This window comes from Pundamilia nyererei, unplaced genomic scaffold, assembly GCF_000239375.1.
Source record: "Pundamilia nyererei isolate P.nyererei 1_Seehausen unplaced genomic scaffold, PunNye1.0 scaffold00017, whole genome shotgun sequence".
NCBI classification, from domain to species: Eukaryota; Metazoa; Chordata; class Actinopteri; order Cichliformes; family Cichlidae; genus Pundamilia; species Pundamilia nyererei.
The window spans coordinates 4,338,368-4,359,324 of NW_005187418.1; the positions used below are offsets into that span (position 1 = coordinate 4,338,368).

General features: G+C 40.0%; 1 protein-coding gene across 1 annotated transcript in view; it reads left to right on the plus strand.

Moving 5' to 3' along the window:
* The first annotated feature begins 176 nt into the window (after positions 1 to 176).
* cox10 (cytochrome c oxidase assembly factor heme A:farnesyltransferase COX10) overlaps positions 177 to 20,957 on the plus strand; it is a 35,398-nt gene continuing 14,617 nt past the window's right edge. The window contains exons 1-4 of the mRNA XM_005725902.1: positions 177 to 303; positions 1,545 to 1,687; positions 1,874 to 2,270; positions 4,209 to 4,333. Of these exons, the coding sequence (XP_005725959.1) occupies positions 273 to 303; positions 1,545 to 1,687; positions 1,874 to 2,270; positions 4,209 to 4,333 (696 nt within the window). The 5' untranslated portion in view covers positions 177 to 272. The remainder of the gene's footprint in view (positions 304 to 1,544; positions 1,688 to 1,873; positions 2,271 to 4,208; positions 4,334 to 20,957) is intronic.

Below are 20,957 nucleotides of genomic sequence, written 5' to 3' on the forward strand. Positions count from 1 at the left end.
TATATATATGTATATATATATAAGCCTGAGTTTAAAAATATGTTACAAGTAATATATGTTAAATATTATTTGTTATAATAACTGCACCAGTTTTAGGTGAGATTGTTGGTGTCTTAATACTAACCTCTTACGTGCCTGCGGCTCGTCCAATCTCACTTCCCAGTTTAACATCTCGTCCCCCGGAAGTACTTGTTTTTATTTAAGGAGGTCAAAATGGCGACTCGCTGCATGTAAAGGGGTCGTAACGGGAACCGGTTTTATGATTCGAGATCATGTATAAAACACCATGTAGCAGGCTGTCAGGTAACATGCAATAAAATTTGTATCTGGTTCAAAGGGACGTTATTTTCAGCGCAATTTTAAACTGCGGCGGCTTAAATCAGCTCTTGATGCTAAGGCATAAGCTAGCTCACTAGCTTAGCATTTAGCTAACTAGATGCAACTGAGCTGTAGCCAATAGGCTAGCATTGACCTTGTTTATAGAGGGTATGCGCCCCAAGCAGAAGTCGGTCGCATCTACAAAGGGAAAAAAAAGGCTATATAGCGACTGTGGCTATTATTGCACCTGCGGTGTCAAAATACTGAACATTTACCCTTAAGAAGAGCCAATATTGGACATAACTTCGATGCTTCGCCAGTCGGTCTAAGGACACTGTCAACAGCAATTTAGGATAACGTTTTATCCACAGTAGGATTTGCTGTGTTCGAGCTATCGTATTTAATGAAAATAACAGTGAAAGTGTTACCACTAATGTGAAAGTAAGTTTGGTGGGTCGGATTAAGTTTTAGGAAGGCTAGTAGCATAACGAAATATATATCTCTGAGTTGTGGCATTGCATCAGTGATATGAAAACCACGTCAAAGGCTGCTGATTGTGTTTTATTTTATCTGTCTGTCCATCCATTCATTTTATTTGGTCATTTCCCCACCTGTCCATAGAGTAAATGTGCTTTTTCCTCATGGTTTCTAGTATTTCTCACAGTATTTGTGGCAGTAGGGTGTGAGCACAAAAAGATGAACACCCATGCTTTTTAAAACAAATAGTAAAAAAAATAAGTAGCAATTAAGCAGTTTCCCTGCTAATCTCCAAATCCTTTTTCTTGAACTGTATGTAGCAACAAGGTTGTTTTCTGCTCTGCAGCCTTGGTTAAACATATAAACCAAGTCTCCACCTGCTGCAAATGCAATTTAGTGGTCTTAGAGCTTGCAGCAAACCTTCTGATCTTTACAGCCACCAGACAAGCGAATATGACCACACGTAGCTGAATGACAAAGATCACCACCACACTGAGCAGGTTACCTTGCCAGAGAAAGACACATGAGGTGGGATGAGCTAGCTAGTTAAAATTTCAAATAAGAGCAATGGGATTGTGCAGTAGTAAATTGACTGTGGTGTTCTCTTGGATGCTGAAATGAGCAGCAAAATGTATCTGGGCAACAAATGTAGGAAAAATTTTGATTAAAGCATGTTTTAGTTTTTAATGACCAAGAAAATCTAACCAAACTGTGACTTTTAATAATTTTATGTCTTGCGTTTCTTGTAGGTTTTGTTGGTGTAAGTGTGAAACAGAAACTAGCTCGAAATGTTCCTCGATGCAACCAGATTGCTCGCAGCCTTATTCAGTTGCACAGAAGAGATCCTTCAAACTGGCTGACGTATCAACATTTTAACTTCCTCAAACGTCAGGTATCATCTTGTCGTCTTCGAACGTATTGTATCTCGTAAAATCAGTTTATTAAACATTTTTGCTCATCGTTAATGCTGATTTATCCCAGTATTCTGAGGCTAGCAGAGTTTCTTCTTTTGCCTCTTTTTTTGCCATTAGAAAATATTTACCCAATAAGTCTCCTTGCTTTTGTTTTTTTCCCCCAGTATGTTTCAAAGAACACGAGTGAGCTTCACCAGCGAGCCATCCCCAAACAAGCACCTGTCCTGACTATTGTGGATGAGAGAGATGACAGCGTTGAAAGACAAGTGGAGCGAGTACCAACCATCAATCCTGCAGCTACAGATGCTGGTCCACAGGCAGAGGATGCAACCCATAAGCCTCAAGATAAACTCTCCGTCTTGAAGCACACTGCAGAAAATGCAGCAGCGCAGAATGTTTCCGTTTCCCATATGACTGGAACTCCAGATGAGCCTCCACATGTCCAGGTTGAGACCGAAGAAGAAAAACAGGCACGTCTAGATAGACAGTGGAAGCAGCTGAAGGTTGATAGGGCTGACTTACCGGATATCTATGCAAGACTTTCAAAAATTAGACTAACAGGTAGAGTATTCAACACTTACTTATATAGTTTATTATTACAATATTAGTTGACTCAATATTCAGGCTGTTCTAAATACTTTAAAAAGCTTTTCCTACTGTTGGATTCATGTTAGGGAGGAGGGATGTTTATGTTGTCATCTCAGGCACACAACTCTGGTTTTGAGCACAGCAAACTCACCTATCTGGTTTTGAGACCTTCTGTTTGATAGGGGCAGCCAATCGGGAGAAAGCTGAACTAAAATAGCTTGACTGGCTCCACCAAGGCCCAGTATAAGAAGATAAAGGGATTATTTACTGTGAATTGTGCAAAGCTAGAAGTGATGATGAACTAAAGGAAATAACATGCAAACACTTACCCGACATGCAAACAGAATCACTGACATTGTGTAAAAATTGAGTACCGTATTTTCACGACCATAAGACGCACTGTGCTAAAAGGCGCAGTCTCAGTTATGTGTGCCATTACTGTATTTAACACACACATAAGGCGCACTGGATCATAGGGCGCATACAAGTACCATATGCGTATTTAAAAATAAAGCGGGAGCAAACCTGAGTTCGGTACTCACATTTTTATTATCAGTAATCGTCATCATCAACAACACACAAGCATACAAGTGTGCGTATTTAAAAATAAAGCAGGAGCCAAACAAAGTTTGGTACTCACATTTTTATCATCAATCAAACCCATCGAAGTCCTCATCCTCTGTGTCTGAATTGAACAGCTGCACTAAATCTCCATCAAACATTCCAGGTTCACTTTCTTCACCGTCAGAGTCACTTTCCGTGCCGTGCGGCTCCTCGGAAACGATGCCGGCTTTTGCAAAAACTCGAACAACAGTGCCAGCAGACATGTTAGCCCAAGCATCTACAATCCATTCGCAAATTGTGGCGTAACTCGCCCGGTGCTGCCTTCCACTCTTTGTGCCAAGCACAACAGTAAAAGAAGACTTTTCATACCCCATTGTGCGTATCGCTACCGTGCTGGTCCCCTTCTCCACAGTGTGACTCACTGGGATGTCAAAAGTGAGCGGGACCTCGTCCATGTTAGTGATGTGGCTGGGCTGGATGTGTTTGCTGCAGTAGGAGCGGAAGATGGCCAGCTTTTCCTTATAATCCGCTGGAAGTTGCTGCGCTATCGTAGTTCTGGTCCGGATGGAAAAATGGCACCGTTTCATAAAAAGTGAAAGTGAAACTGCTTTTAGCCAAATGGTGACCGTCGAAACGCTTCTCCCGCTCGTTCTTTGCTCGATGATCCACCGCTCGAGTCTTTCCTCCAACTCGGCCACACTTCACCCTTTAGCGTTCTCATTGTGTTCTCTACTACGTCCTCATTACAACACACAGGGCGCACTGCGCTATAGCGCGCGCCGTACTTTTTGAAGAAAATCTAAGACTTTTAAGTGCGCCTTATGGTCGTGAAAATACGGTAAGTAAAGAACACCAGTCAAATAAATAGAAAAATGTACAAGATTACTGTGGATGGGTTAAATGTGCACATAGACATGACTATGTTGTTGTGCTTAGTAATATAATAAACAGGGATTCGTGCCAGTCATTCGGTGAGTCAGTGGGACTGATCGTCTTCATGAGATTCACTATAATTCATTTCCCTCTGTATCGGAATGGGTTATAACAATAAATCCATCACTTTACATATTTAAGTGGAGCTTTGGAGCAATTGGAATTCAGTAGTTTTAATACAAGAACTTAAAGTCATTCTATTAGATTTTAGATAAAGTGCATGGAAAGGGGCCTAAGCTGAAATCTAATGTGTTGCAGTTTGTCTTGTCCTACTATGTGCTTTTCCTTTGTTTACACTGAATCAACCTTCTAGGGATGTTAAATGTTTTACATATTATTTTGGAGAGATAATACTTCAAGAAACTATAATGGATTATGTTGTTTCTTTTCTTTTTATCACCTTCGTTATTTCAGCTCTGGTGGTAACAACTGCAGCTGCCGGCTTTGCAATGGCTCCGGTGCCCTTTGATCCAGTCATGTTTTTCGTGTCATCTTTGGGAACAGGCCTTGCCTCTTGTGCTGCCAATTCAATTAACCAGGTTTGTTTTCTTCTTTTCTTCTTTCAAACATATATATATACACACCTTTGTACATATTAGCATGTGGTTTTTACACAAACTAAGAAATTCTAGTCAACTATATGCATTAAAATCATTTGAGCTTAAACAAACATTGTATCAGCTTTCATAGTTTGGCAGTGAATTTTAACCAACAACTCGTCAATAAATTGTCATTGAGTATGCAGTTTAACAAGCAGCAGTTACTCCTGTGTTAATCTCAGCTAAATTTCCTGCAAATACAGAAGTCCCAGAAAGCAAGAAATATTAAACACATGGGCTGTTTTAACTGCTTCAAGAATCGCAGTAAACATTGCAGATGTTTGTGGTCTTGAATCACTTTGATTTTTAGTACCAATTTCCTTTTGGAACAAAAGTGACCCGTCACAGAACTGGCCTGATATTTGTTGGCCTTGAAGTTGTGTTATATAGTTTTTTTGTAGACATGTTATGACAACATGAACGTGCCTGTTGACCGAGACCCACATCCACCGTTTTCTTTTTAAGTTATTTTAAGAGATGTTCCAAAAAACGCTAAACGGACCAGCACATCCCCTTATTTACCCAGCCTACATTCCTCTTTAGCTACGCATCTCAAAAATGCATTGAGCTAACTGTAATGCTATTATTAGTTCCACGCTGAAAGCTTTTTTGAAGGTTTAAACAAAGGGGAGCTAGTGTACTTAGACACTTAGAATGCCTAAAGTAGGCCTTCTCTTGCTCTCTAATGTTGATGTTGTACATCGGAATTCTCTCTGACTTAATAATATTCACATAATGGGTGACCTCTTCTTCAGCCCTGGATTGAACTGTGGTTAGTGGTGTTCTTGGCCTATAATTTGACAAAGACCTTGATTACCCTGCAGGTTCATGGCCTTGAAACAGACTCCCCTACCCACACCCTGGCTTCCTAGCAGTGTGATTCAGTCATGTGTTCACTGTTTTGCAACAGTGAAATGCCAGGAAGTCAATGAGTTTGTAATAACACTGATCATCTTGAACGTAAACTTGCATTGTGCCATTTAGGTGCAGATGTCTATGAATATGAATGTGCACATGTTTACACGGTTTTGTTGCTGGGACCAGGGCCTGAATAGAGTCAATCAGTCCATTGCTAGGGTTAAAATCATATTGTCTGTGAAACAGAACTGACACCTCACACTAAGCAGGTGTGTAAATATCCTTGAGGTATTTGAAAAATGTCTCCCTCTTTCCACGCCAAATAGTTGAGCCCAGGCCTGCACTCCTAGACATTCATAGCGTTGAGTGATGCAAGAGGCGGCAGCCACTGTTCGTGCCACGCGAGTCCCTGTATTTGTTTGCCCTCCTTGACTCTACCGTCCTGTCAATCTTCATTTATTCCACTAACTCGGCCTGAGGTTAGGCTACAACTTGGCTTCATATTTCACTGAAACTGCGGTATTTCCCTTTAGTGCCTCGATCTACTTGCAAATTGAGTAAATGTGTGTTAAGACCTGAAAATACATAGAATTAAGGTTTCTATTGTAAAAAATAAAAAAATAAAAAATGGAAAAGCAAAGAATAAAAATCACAATTTTGAGGAGCAGCCTAGTATTGTCATTTTTGAACCCTAGACCTGAGAAAATGCAGTTGGATCCACATCACGCCCCCAAAATCAGTCATTTACTTTTAATGAATGAGTCACTTTTTTCTCATTCTACGTTGACACCACAGGTGTATCTCTGGTTGGCTTAATGTTCAGGTAGGACCTCAAGGCACTCAAAGTCTTTTGCATTCAGAACTCCCTGAATTCTTTGTGGCACAGAATCAACAAGGTGCTGGAAACTTTTCCCAGAGATTTGGACGCCTGTTGACATGATAGCATCACACAGCTGCTGCAGATTTGTCAGCTGGGATGATTTGAGCTTTGTGACATGACATATCATACTGCTGGAAACTGCCATCAGAAGATAAAGGGAAGGACATGGTCACCAGCAATAGTCTGGCAGGCGATGGCATTTACACAATCCTCATTTGTGCGCCAAGAAAATATAAATATGCACTATACACTGCCAGTATGAACCACTGAATATTGTAGCAGAAAGGCTCATCAGATCAGGTGAAGTTTTTCCTTACTTCTGCTGAGCTTGTGGCAATTGTAGCTTCAGTTTTCTTTTTCTTATTGACTTACTGATTATTGACGTAGCACCCTTTGCGATATTCTCCTCCTGTAGCCTCTCCTCTTCTCCTTGCTGCTCTTATGCATATATTGCTTGTGACAGGGGTTATTTGAGTTACTGTTACTGTATCTGTACCACTTTCAAAGTCCCTCATCTCCTTCGTTCTGATGCTTAGCTTGAACTAAAGGCATTGGGTTGCTACCGTGGAATTGGCTGATTACATATTCACGTTAACAAGCAGATGAACAGGCCACTAATGAAGCTACCAGTTAGCGTACATTAAACATTCAGGCCTATTCATTATTCACACCATGAAAATGCTTTTCAAGTTCAGAGTTCATTCTGTTTTCAATCTCCTTTTGAGCTCCTTTGACTTTAAAGAACCTCTGACTTACTATTCATGTATATTCAAAGGTGGCTCAGGGACTTTGTCTGGTTAACTTCACACAAGAACCTGATGATCAAAAACAGTGGCATCACTGTAGTTGATCCCTCTGTCTTTGTGTGCCACTGCTTGAGTGAGATCGTTGATTTCCCTGCATAATGTTACAGTCCTTACTCCCATTACTACAGGTTTGCAGAGATGTAGAGGGTGTAGAGATGCATTCAAGGATGACAGGGAAAATTGTCAAGCACTATGTTCAGTGAGTGGAGCAAGAATACCCCTTGTAAGCTTGATGGCTGCACAGGTTCAGGTGGCTGCAGTCCTTTCTTCCTAGGATTCCCTACTGAGTGGCTTCTGACTGATAGATGAGAGGTATGTGGGGTGTATATCTCTGCATGGAAGGATAAAACGTTCTCAGAAGTGTCATGCATTCCAGGTAATTGCTTTTATTGTGGCTTTCAGCTGTTTCAGCATGACCTTGAATGTGCATTCCTTGTATTTACTTCCGCAACACATAGCAGGCAATCCCTTTTTGTCCTTTATTTTGAATGGAAAACACTGCTTCTGACTGCCTTATGATAAACTGATCTCCCAATAGAAAGCTGAATTCCTACCCATCAATCTAATTGGCCAGATAGTCAATTTCTATTAGTCTATTTTTCCTGCAGCATACCCTTACAAAAACACAAACTAATTGTTGATTTAAAATGATAACTCCTTAATTGTGAATTTGAAAGAGGCTGATATAAATGTCGTAACACATCTCCCAGTTCATTTTGCCTTATTAATGAGGAGAAAAGTGTCACATGGAAGAACGTATAGTATATTTTAGGAATGCTTCACATGGTTTTTGAAGATAAATACACAATGTCGTGTAAGGAGATCCCGGTGGCAATATTACTCCTCTCTGTTTTCACAAATGGCCTTGAGTATTTAAGCCTGAAATCCATCAGTGTTTACTTTGAGCCCAAGACATCCCTTTTTGTGGCTAGATGCTGGGTATGTGAGCCGGATCCCCCACACAAGTTGGATTCATTCTCCTTCTTTATCCCTTGTTCTCTGTGGGCACATTTTGCATGTCATCATAGTCTTAACTGGAAGGAGTTTGGGATGAGCTTATCATTTTCAGACAAATTAACCACCTGTCTTGAAGGGAAGTTGACTTTGAAGTAGGTTGAAAGTCATGCAAGCGGAAACCTTAAAAGGTGATTTAAAAGAAGAAACACTGTCAGAAAAGCAAACCTGTTTAGTGTGGTTTGTGTTCGTTTTCCTCGGCTCGGCTGGTATAAAAAGTATGTGGCCTTCTACAGACAATCCAACAGTTGTTGTTTGTTTTGCTTTGTTTGGAGGAGAATGTAATTATATGCACAGAAGCAGCTGGGATGTTGTTTGTTATATAATTGCCAGCTGCACTGTCACTGCCGTCATACTTTACACCTCTTTCTAAGATGTAACCTCACCTGGCTGCAGTTGAGCTCAACACCTTGGTTATGCATTTGTTATTGATAATCCAGAAAAATCAAGGAATGGAGAAGACAAACATCCCATCTTCTGATCTCCTGACTTTAAAAAAATTCTTTTCATCTTAAAAATACTGGGACTTCACTAATAGTGTGGTTAGCTGTGATCAAAGAACTTTTTTAATATACAAAAAGTAAATCAAACAAAAGCTTGACAGACAAATCAAAGCAGATAAAAACTCTTGTGAAGATCACTTCCGATGGATTCTGCCGCTCCGCCCTAATCCCTTAATGTTCAGCATCTGAAGAGGCACAGCAGTATGACCACAGAGTTGTTGAACCACCTTGAGGGAAGGAGGAAAGTGCCCCGAGGGAGAAAGAAATGCTTTGGCAGAGAGAGCTTGAGTGGAGCTATCAAAAGCAAGGCTGGGTTTTGTCCCACTTGGAAGTGCCCGTAGGGCAAACTGCAATGTTGTGGTTTCTTTTTAAGATGTTACTCTATTTAGGAAACTGACGGAAGGGTGTAAGCGCTGGAAGTCACGTAACAATGGCGTTTTGTCGTCTAGAGTTTCCTGCCACAGTCAAAAGGCTTAATGCTGTCATGTCTGTCATACAGTGTGGTCCGAGAGCAAAGGGATGTAATTATTTGACCTTCCAGTTAAAGTAGCTTAGATTTCCAATGAAGTCTGAAAATGAGGAATGCTTCACACAGACTATACTCTGTAAGGAATGACTACCTCAGAGGTTTGCAGCTTCCTCTTGAGCAGAGTGTCTGTGGTGTTTACACTGTAGCTCAGATTAGTTAAAATATGCTTATTGCCGGGGTCACGTAACTCCTGGACCCCACACCGAGAGCAGCAACTGCAGGTGTTCCAGCTGTCATCGGCTTCTAGTCTGGCCACTACTTCAGCTAATTGGATAATTGGGTCAGATGAGAGTTTGAGGCTAGAGCCTAAAATACCGAGGGGTGGTCTGAAGTCCCCGGCAGTGTAAATAATATAACCCGATATGGCCTTTTACTGTCAAATAATTACTGCTCAGCTATTTTGGCAGCATCGTCACTTTGTGTGTTTGTTTTGATGAAAATTCAAGCTGGCTTTCTCTGCGGCTGACTGGTGTCATTTCTGTCTTTGTTAAGAAGGCACAGAGTTTTCGTTTCTGCGCGTCTGCTCTGTGGTGAGCTGTCTGAGGCTGGCACGCACAAGCGAGCCCCCACAAGCCCCCTGCCCATGCACTCCACACACTTGAAGCTACATCCTTCTCTCATGTCCTGTGTAGGCATGCATTATTTACCCTCGCAGCATGCTTCCTTCTCGATGCATCTTGGCCAGCCCTTTTAGAGTAGATTGGTGCATGACTGAACACACGCACAGGCTGTGCAGAGAATCATGTGTTACCAGTGTATATAATACAGCTGTGTATGAATATGTGGTTAAATACGGTCTAAATCACTTTGAGTTGGTCAGAAAGGCTAAAAGAAAACTATATAAATTCCAGTCTATTTCCATTTCCGTGTAGCGGTGTGTTTGGTTTGCTTTTTCCTAAAATTTTTAAAATACAATACTGGTTAAAGGTTTTGAGCCACACCTCATTTCTTTATATTTTCATTCCAAGGAGCCAGACTTTCTTGGCATTTGTCGTTGTTGTCTTTCTGAAGTTCTTCCAGAAATTTTCTTTGCTGCTCATTTTAGTCCATCCTTGTACCTGACCAATTTTAGAGGATAACACAGTCTGACCAGCATAAAATAGTATTTTTTTGCGCAAACAAGGTGATTCCCAGGGCACTAGATGAACTGCCTTTGAAAGAAGAAATCCTGACAGGGGACCTGAGAGATGGATCTGTCCCGTCAGTTTGATCCGTTACACCAGAACTGGCTTGAAAATCAGTGGCAACTGATGAAACTTATGAAATGATTATTCCAAATTTGAGATTTTTGTTTCAAATCGTCATCTACATCTACAAAAGAGGTCTGTAGAGGCACAGTAGCCATCTGTAACACATAGTAGAGGCTCTGTCATGGTTTGCAGCTTCAATGCAGTGGTGTTGGAAATTTTGTCAAAATTGATGGAATTCTGAGTGCAGAAAAGTACAATCATTTTGATCTGCTCTGCAGTACCATCTGGAAAGTGTCTGCCTGACAACAGCTTCAGCATGGCAGTCTCACTGCCAGTGCAGTAAAAACTGAACCGGATATAAAAACACCATCAGTCGTGGATTGGCCTCCACCTATGCCAGACCTCTCATTATGGAATTAAAGGCAGCCATCATCCAAAGAAGAGCTTTGAATGTCCTTCAAGAAGTCTAAAGAACTGCTCCTGAAGGCTGCTTAAAGAAATTATGAGAGTTTAAACTGTTATATGTATTTCCACGCAAGTTTTCAGACGTTTTAAGAAATGGCTGCACCTATTTCCTGTTTTACTATCAAAATATAAAGAAATGGGTAATATGACAGTGGTGAGAGCTTATTCTGATCCTTTTCATGTTTCTAAATGTACCTTTTAATCAGCAGAATAACAGGAATTGATTCTAAATGATCTGTTTACACAATGAAGCGTCGTCATTTTAACCCTCCGTAACAAGCAGAAGCACATGCTTTTAACAATGAAAGAACTCCAACGCAGCCCTCTATTTCAAACGCGTTCTTACTTGCAGTCTTATTCTGTAGCTAGCATCTGTGTTTTGTTTGAAGTGGCAGTCATCTTTTTAATCATGTTTATCAAAAGCTTTGGATGTCAGATTGGTATGCTGTCACCTGTAATGTGATCTGAATCAAACCAGGAATTTCCCTTGCTTTATACATATTAGGTCTTGCTTTGTGGTATATCTAATGTAATCCATAATGTAATCTGAGTTTTTGAACTACTCTGATTTAATATTTTCAAGCTGGTCCTGGTTAAAGTCCTGAAATTGCACTTAGTTAAATTCAAATAACCTCAGCATAAAAAAATGCATTTATTACAGTGTATTCACTCAGTGGGTAAGTTTAAAATGCTGGCTCCTAATCTATAATTACATCCATCTTGGAAGTATTTTGCAGAGCATGTAGCTCTTTTCTGTGCATAGTCCAGCTATTGTAGTGTTCAGAAAGCAGTCAGACAAATTACTGTAGTTATGTAAAATCAGTAGATTTGAGTCCCTAAATAAAAACTATCGGGCAGTTCTAAACTTTAGAACAAACTAAAGTTGTCCTCTTGTCCTTTATGTCCCAGTACATTCTTGCATTTTCTTTGAAAGGATCGCTGTAGCCAACATAACTGAATGCTAAGTCTGTGTGTCAGAAGGGTTGTAATACCAGGATTTCAGCTGATACATTGTCCAACTGCCTGCTGGGTATAATGATTGGGGAATTTTTTTAAATGTAATTTTAAGATATTTGCTAGACATGTTATCAGACTACTCTTGCAATGGGCTATACTTAAATATATAAAAATATCTCAAAATCACACAGTGAGCATTGCTCAAGCAAAGCATATAGTCTGCAGGTGGTCTTTTATTTTGAAAGTTGACCAGATTCTTTTTTTTGTTTTATTGTGCTTCTGTGTCTGACTTCCTGTCTTCCTAATTTGCCCTGTGCAGCAAGATGTGACACGTATTTAAAAGAAGAAAAGAAAGGCAAAAGTCTCCTATTTTTAAGAAGACAGAATGTGTAGCTGCAAGTGGAATACTCCTAAAACACAGTGTAGCACGTCGGGTGAAATTGCAAGGATTGTTGTTCCATCCCTCCAGTTTCGAGGATTGGAAATAGAAAGCAGCCGAACCTGTTTTTTCCCAGGGTTACCCTCGGTTGTTAAACTGATTTCTGTCCATTTATTTTTGATAATTACAAGAGGCCTAAACATTTATCCATATATGTAAACATGCAACTGTGGTTCAGTGGACTCCACTTGGTATAACCTTTATTAGTTTTGCTGTGTCGACACAGAAAAAGCATTGCTCTCCTGTCTGTGCCATGTAGCAGGTTTTATGATGGGTGGATAGACCAAAGGATCTTTCCTCTGTTGACAGTATGACTGAAACAGTGACACACTCAGCTGACGGTCATTAGATCTGCTTGATAGCTTTGGCAATACAGGTGAAGAGGAGCCTTAATCTCTCTCACCCTGTGATGAGTTGTCGTCCTTTTCTGCATCAGTTCAGAATTGTGACTCTGTGTTTATATCGTCATTGCTAAAAACAACAACGATAATAGTTATACAATAGTTACTGCAGTTGTAGCTTCATTGTATTTATTGTATGGGCTGAATGTTCATTTATTGTCTGTCAAATGATTTAGTTTGTAACATTTTGTTGACTGCTTTTACTAAGTTAGAGGTCAAATGCATTGAGGCTTTTGCTAAGTGTGCATTTTAACAAGAGTGGAAAGACACCCCCCGCAGATAAACCACAGCTGCCATTCGTAAGATCTTGTTTTCCACCAGTGCATTTAAGACAAAAGAGAAAGCTGATCTTTGACATACATACTTTTTGGCTTTTCCTTTCGACGGTCCCCTCCAAGCTGTTAATTCAGCCCGAGAGAAAGAATGAAAATTCCTTTTTAATTGCCTAGCAAGATGGGACCAAAAGGACTAGATGGGTATCTCTCTGTTAGCGCTGGATTAAAATGAATATTTAACTAGACAGCCCTGTTTAATAGTTAATTTCTTTAAAGCCTTTTGTCTTTGTCAACTGTGGGGTGCCAGTCCATTTCAAACTGTACAAATGGATCTCTTGTAGCCTCAGATGGGAAACAGATGCTATCCTCTGATAAAGTCACGAAGGCTAAATCCATCTATTATATGCCCCAGAGATAATGAACGAGATCAGGCACCAGCATATACTGCTGCCAGGCTAAGTATTTGTTAAGCTTAGATACAAGGATTGATAAAATTCTAGTGTCTAATGTCCACGGTTTGTTTGTGAGTTTGTTCCTTTCTTTTAGAAGAATTTGCCAGCGTTGCAGATCCAACAGTACCTTTATTCAAAAGCTTAACTTGACTGCGTTGTGTGCGTGTGGCCAAGAAGTTGTCTGTGTTATTACAAAAGCCTAATATACTCCGTGTTTCTCATTTTAAAGTTACATTTAGCCTGAAGCTTTAAAAATGTAAGTTATTTATGATGTGGCTGTTACATTTTCTGTTCTTCTTGTGTATCTTTCATCTGCTGTAGAGAGAATTAATTGGTAAGTAGGCAAACCAAACTTAATGAAGTAAATGAACTGTAGGAAAGGTTCATTTATAAGGGCTTTGGCAGGCAACAGCCTTACTCTAATGAAGCACTTGTGGGGTGTTAATCTTAGGTGCTTTTCTATTGATGTGAATCCCTAAAAAACTACATTTTGAGTCAGTTGAAAGCTGCCTCATTAAAGGAGATCAGTGCAAGAGTGAATTTAAAGAAGTACTGAAGGCAGCTAAAGAAATCTCTTTGTTGGTATCAGGTTTCTTCAAGTTGTCTGATTTGTTTTGTTTTCATGCTTGAATCAAATACGACTTAATTCAGTATTAAAAACCAAAACTTTACATTTATCTGGTTGACAGACCGGTGAGTTTACACATTGGTCAGGCATTTTTCATCCATCCTTAAACAATTCACAAGTCAATAGTTAATTTTATGTCATTTTATGGGCACTTTTCCATTTTCACAAGAATTTCTCTGCCCAGAGTATTGATCAAATTTTAGTTAAATGACTTCTTAGTGGGTTTAATTCTCATGAGTTTCTACATCACAGTTAAACTTCAGAGTAAAACTTACAAACATACACTGATATATAATGTATTTCACTTCTTCACTTCTTCTTGTGAACAACCTATGAAAGAAAAAGATTCTTAGCAGACGCGACAACAAGTGTGATCTGGCCTTTTGTCCAGATCACACTTGGGTGATGCACAAACACTCACGTCTGAAGAGCTTTCAGTGCCACAGCCTGTTAGTTTAAACACACGTCTCCACAATAGTTGACTTCACTCCACGGGATAACTGATGGGCAGGTGGAGCACCTCCTCTCCACCTTCCTGATTATCCTTTAGTTTTGAACAAAACACTGTGATTATGGGCTTCAATGACCAACATGGCAAGATGCCGACACAGACAGACCCACACGCAAACACACACCTCAACACCGTCTGGCACCAATGAGCCTTTTTCCACTCCTCACGCACACACACATACTTTTGGATTCATTTAGCAGTGACAGACCTAACACGAGAGTAAATATTTTTAACACCAACTGTAACACTCCATCTGTTGTGTTTAATTTCTCAGTTGCTATTAATGCTTGCAGTTGAGAGAGGGGTTTTTTTTTTTTTGCAGATCGTAGTATCTGTGGTATCTGAAAAGAAGAAACTAAAAGAAGCCCTTGAGATCTGTTTATTGTGTCGGTGCTACTACAGATAGTGTCATGTGCATTCATAAAAATCAAAAACCACACCTGATTTGTAGAGGTCTCATATGTCTGCTATACGAGACCATTCCTCTGTTTCACCACACTGAAATAGATTGAAGACAGTCCTGGCGGGCTCCTCATTTTTAGAAATGACCCTCTCTGCATTGCTGAACATTTGCAAGTTGGAGGCCAGAGAGTTGCATGCCTATTTATTGAATGTAATGTCACTCGGAGACAACTATCCCCAGCCCAAGTGTTTTTTGTTAAGCTGAGCTCAGAATTACCCATTCTGGCATGAACCAAGTGAAAGTATCATGACAGAAAAAGCAATGGCTTTGCAATGATGTGGAACGTCTTTTGTGAGGCTAATGTTAGTCAGATGAGAACATACTGTGTGGTGATATGTACTGCAGCACTTTCAAAACTGTGACAGAGAAGTGAATAATAAATTTGATGGAATGACCTGCTGTTTTCAGTTGGGTTTTTGTTCTTCTTTCTTTTCCTTACTGTGTTTAGTTGCTGGAGGGATAATTGAACATGTGGATATAAAGACAACTCCAAAGCTCACTGATATTTATGCTCTTTATATTAATATGTTACAGGCTTTTGGTCTTATTTAGACATAAGGCAGAGAAATAATTCTTTAAAAAACTGCTTTGTGCATGATTGTTTCTGGTTTTACAGCTAAGAAAAAAAGAATTGTTGTTTTGGAAGGCTAATTAAAGTAAGGAGTCTGGGAAATGCATATTTAGAGCATCTGTTTTCTTAATACATCACATTTATGTATTTGTGTGTTCTATTTTTTCACCTTTAAATGCAAGTTTTCCCTCTCTATTTGAACGTAACTTAGCCAAAGGCAAGTAGGAACACTCTTTGTAATGCTGAGATCCATGGATAATTAACAAAAGCAGCCCTGTTTATGGCGTGCCCGTGAGCCAACACTGCATGCTAATTTGATTCAAACCGAGAAGCTTTTGGGGCAAGGGCATCGTTGCTGGAAAACAAAATGGTTCCCAACATGCACCAAGATTTTCCCCTATGCTTATGGTGTTGTCTTACATTCTCCAGCTTTTTTGCATTTTTCTCTAAATGCGATGAAGAGTGCAATTTTTTTCCTTTTTAAATGCCACACGGAGGGTTCAATTTCCAGCCATTTTCACAAAGAGACATTTATTATATTTAATCTTAAGATAAACGAAGCTGTGCCATGCAGATTGACACCGAAAGATAGCCAAGTCATCTCAGACAGAGTCTACAAAACCCTGAGTTGAGCCACGTTGGACCGTTTCCTATACAGCTGTTGCTCTGCTTCTCACTGTCGGCAAAGAAACTATTGCATCTATTGGAGAAAAGTCCTCAGAGATCGTTTTGCTTTGCTGTTGCATAGTGCACTCTGTCTGCTAAGCATTATGAAGACGTCGCATTATTATCAGGAACCCCAGATATAGACTAGCTGTCTTTTATTACTATTCTGTAGTTTGAATAATTGTTTTGTGTGCTTTCAGCTCCTGCACATATTTGAAATTTAAAAAGGTCTCATGCCTGTCTACAATGACTGTTATTCTGGCCATATTCATCCAAAGTCTTCAGTACTTCATTATGTAATCACAAAGGATAAACTGAACAGCTGAAAAATGCCACAGCTGATATTTTGCATATAAAAAGGTTGTTTTATGTGATCGTGGTTGCCCTTTTAGTTTTGCTCATAATGGTCTCATTTAAAAGCAGAAATATCCTCCAGGTCTACTTTGTCATTACAGTTATTACCATGCTAAAACTTAACAAAATATGGGGCAAGAAACAAAAGAGAAAAAGATCTGATAATTAGGAAAACCTTTGAGTACATAAACTTCATTAGCGCTTGTGTATACTTTTAAATCCATGGATATTGACAATGTTATACAATCACTCACCACTTCTTGCTTACTTACTGCTGGGATGGAGCTACTTTTGCCTTGAAACTGTCTTAATTTTAGCACAGACCCAACAAGGTGCAGCAAACTTTCTCCAGAGAATTGTGTTCCTATTGATATGATGGCATCCCGCAGTTGCTACAGATGTTTTGGATGCACAGATCTCCTGTTCCACTGCATCCCAAAGTTCGATTGAGATCTGGCGACTCTGGGGGTCATTTGAGTACAGTGAACTCGTCATGTTCAAGAAACCAGTTTGACATGATTTGAGCTTGGTGCATTATCCTGCTGGAGACTGTTATTCCAGTACGTATGCTGTGATCGTAAAGGGATGGACGTGATCAGTAACAATACTATGGTGTTTAAATGCTACTCAGCTGGTACTAAGGAGCTTAAAGCGTTTAAAGAAAATATCCCACATGCCATTAAACCTCCAACACCAGCCTGAACCATTGATAAAAGCTAGATGGGTCCATGCTTTCATGTTGTTTACACCAAATTCTCACCCTGACGTCTGAATGTCACCGCAGAAGTCATCAGACCAGGCAGTGCTTTCCTATTGTTCAGTTCTGGTAAGCCGTGCAAATCGTGGCCTCAATTTCCTGTTCTTCGATGGCAGGGGTGGTGCCTGCTGTGGTCTTCTGCTGCTGTAGCCGATCTGCTCCAAGGAAACAAGTGGTTGTTTGAGTGTCTGTTGCCTTCCTATCAGCTTGAAACAGTTTGGCCAATCTCCTCTGAGCTCTGGCATCCACAATGCATTTTCACGTTTTTACTGACAATGGTCTGCACACCTTGAGCGTGTTTGCGAGGGACAAAATGCTCCGTTTGACCTTCATACGGTTGTCTAAACTATGTCTGCATGACTAAATACATTAAGTTGGTTAGATGTTTGCATTAACAAGCAGTTGAAGTGGCTTTTTTTGGGCATGTATCTAGTGCCACGCAGCAAATGCTACGATTTATGTGGGTGGTAGCACTGCAAGGGCAGACACAAGACTTAGTAAGTCTGTCATGCTTGTGCTCGGATATGACATTTTAGAGACGCGTCAGTTCACCTCTTTATCCTCCACCCGTCATTCCTCTCACCCGAGGAAGCTATTATTCTGTGTTGGGTGTGTGATAGTTAAAAGGATCTTTGGGCATTTGATGACACGGCAGCCGAGCAGACTCTGTCATGTAGTAACTGCTGATTACTGCTTACAATACAGTTCAAAGTGTGCGTCCCTGGGTGTATACGTACATATTTGCTCAGGCTTTGACGTCTCCATTCATTTCTTTCAACACCTTATATGAGGTAACACTTTTTGTTTTCCCCTCACCTGGGAATCACAAAGGGATGGTGAAATCAAACTTGCTTTTTTATCATCTCTACACTATAATATCACTTGATTGCGTGTTGCTGTACATCGCAATAACCATTTTCTCTCTTTCTAGTCTCGCCCGTAAGCATCACTTTTTCATCCCACAAACAAAACTGGTGTAATCGCTCAATGTAGCCCCCATAACATAACTCTGCTTTGAAGGGGCTTCTGTAATTAAGGCCTTGTTGTCATAGACGTTCCCCTAAATTAATGCTCATGGCGGTTTGTGTTATAAGAGAGCTCACTTGATTGTTCAGATTTAATTCAGCAAAGAGTCTATCTGTGTCTGATTATGCGTGCCTACATGCTTCCAAAGCAAAAGATGTGAATGCATAAAAAAGGGCTTTTAACTGTAAAGGCTGCACCATTAATATAACCTTGTAGCGACTCATTCAAGCAGAAGGACGTAGCAGCTGCTGTGTTCCCATTCATTTTACACCCACTCAACTGTAATGAGTTTCAGAATGATAGACATCTAAAAAAGTACCCTTAGGTGGTTATACCCTATATGTGTGTGTGCATTACATGCAAAATGTATCAGATCCAGTGAATTAAACATTTAACATCTATAGGCTGGAATTGGTACTAATGATACCCGGTAATAGGGGTAATAATTGCTTACCATGAGACAGGGTGAGTAGGGGAAATATGAGTCTGATTTTCACCAGCATACAATCATAATGGCACTTTTTTAAATGTGTCATTGGGATTTTATTAATACTATTATTCAACATTATGGTTTTAATGATAGGTATTGACTTACAGTTTTTAACTTAACCATTGGTTTAGTGGCCCAGGGCTAGTAAAAAAAGGAATACTTGGCAAATTGATTGGCCATCTGCTGGCCCTCAGATAGTGATGGAGTTTCCATTTATCAGTTCACCTTTGAAGTAAGTTAACCTTGAATCGCAAGTAATTTTGAGAGACAGTGTTTTTACATTAAAGTATCACTAAAATACTTCAATATACCACCCATGGTTTAAATGAGAAGATTAGCAAGTGTTTTAGCTGATCCCATTCATGCCTCAGTTGTTTCACACAATGATCGCAGAACTAATTTAACAAGTAGCTTAACTAAGTTAGTCTGTAGATGAACTATATGGTCATTGAGATAGCTTGGAGCAGAGTTGGAAAAAAAGGTGTTTATGTTGAACACAGCTTAATTTATTATCCATACTCTGTGCTCTTTAATGCTATTGTGTTTTGTTTTGTTTTTTCAAATTCAAATCAATTGTTGAGTCAGGCACAGTAGTTTCATATCTGGCCTTTTACTGTATGACACCTAATTAGTGACTGGTTGTCTCACGTGGACATACTGACAGATTTTTTGGGGGAAAAACAGCATTTAAATTAGTTTAAAAGACTAAAATTGAATGCTGATGAGCAGATATACTGTCTGTTTGGTTAACCAGCTTTGTAGTTGTTGCAGTCAAGTGTTTATGCAGCATTCATTCTAGGGTTTCTTTATATTGTGTACCAGTTGACATGTTAAACCCCCTTTCCTAGTAAAAATTAAAGCCTGTAAATTGACATTTGCTGATAATTCGATGACAGTTAGACAATTAGACACATTTTTGCAGTCATGATTTTAACTTCTCCTTGAGAACCTGTGCTAGGGCTCTTAGACTCTACAAGTTGTGTTGTGCCACATCCTGACAGGAAGAATATTTGTTGCTTTCACAGGACAGATAGTTGACAGCTCACTTCTAACCCATCAAGATGCTAACTGGTTGCTTTTCCACTTGAGAGGATAGTGAGGGAGATGAGGAGGCACAGATACAGAGACACAGTGAGAAGGGATGGGTCTCGGGGGTAAAGCTCTGGCAGTGGAGGAGGACAGACTCTGACAGGAACTTTGTTACCCTGTTTACACGCTCTCCTCCTATTTGCTCCAGCAAACAAGATTGTCACTCACGGATAAATAATTTAGTCCCGCTGCTTCTTGCCACTGTTTACTGTCAGATCCCTTGCATTGCGTGTATCTGCATATGTTCTGCCTCCAAATACACATAGTTCAGCTTTTTCCTATTGTGTTTCCTGTCGCTTTAGAAATGTCAAACTGAAAAGGGGGGGCTGCCAGATGTTATCTAAGACTGACAACCACAACTTTTTGTGGTTTATAAGCACGTATGTAGCAGTTGAGTTATGCTAAACATATTGACGCTGGTATGGCTAACTAGGTATAGCTGTCAACCTATACGCTGTAAGGTGAATGTAGAGGCCTGGGTTCCAGCCCGGCCCTGTCTTTCCCCTGCTCTTCCTCTCACCTTTCTTGTCCTCTTTCCAAAGTTCTATTCCAACAAAGATAAAAAGAAATGTATAAAAGACTAAAAAATATATATATACATCCTGCCTTTTCTTCACAAATGTGACCAGTTTTAAGTTTTTCTTTAAAACCCGTATCATCTTCCACCTGAACTGAAATTTCATGTCCTTAAAGGGAGTGCTATGGGTAAATAGGGAAGTACGGCTGTAAATAAAGGTCTATACCCAGCCTTGTCTTCTTCTCGTCCTCATTTTGATTTGAAAGGCTTGTTGAATGAGCCTGTCTAGAGATGAAGAATGGATTTTACCACAGGTCACTGCCACAAATACAAATCTACCAGAGGCGGTGATGGCTTCTGTCATGTTTTAGAGAAGAGCGAGGGCTTTCATATGTGTCCGTTCCCTATTCTATTTTCCCAGCATGTATTTCTTCCAGATCGAGCCGTATCTGAGCCATATTGAAGCAGGCACGCACACACACACGCGAACACCCATTCACACTCATTCCAGTCTTCCTGTGGTCAGACACAGCTGCGGACGAAAAATCTAAACACTCACATTCTCTCAAACATACACATGGTCATGCACATGTCTCTTTTTCAACTGCACCCGAACTGTTGAGAGGCTTTCAAACTGCATGTCATGTCAGTCACACCCTCACAGTTACTTCCAAATGCACACTGATGGCGGAAAGGACTGTTTATTTCTTTTTAAACAAGACC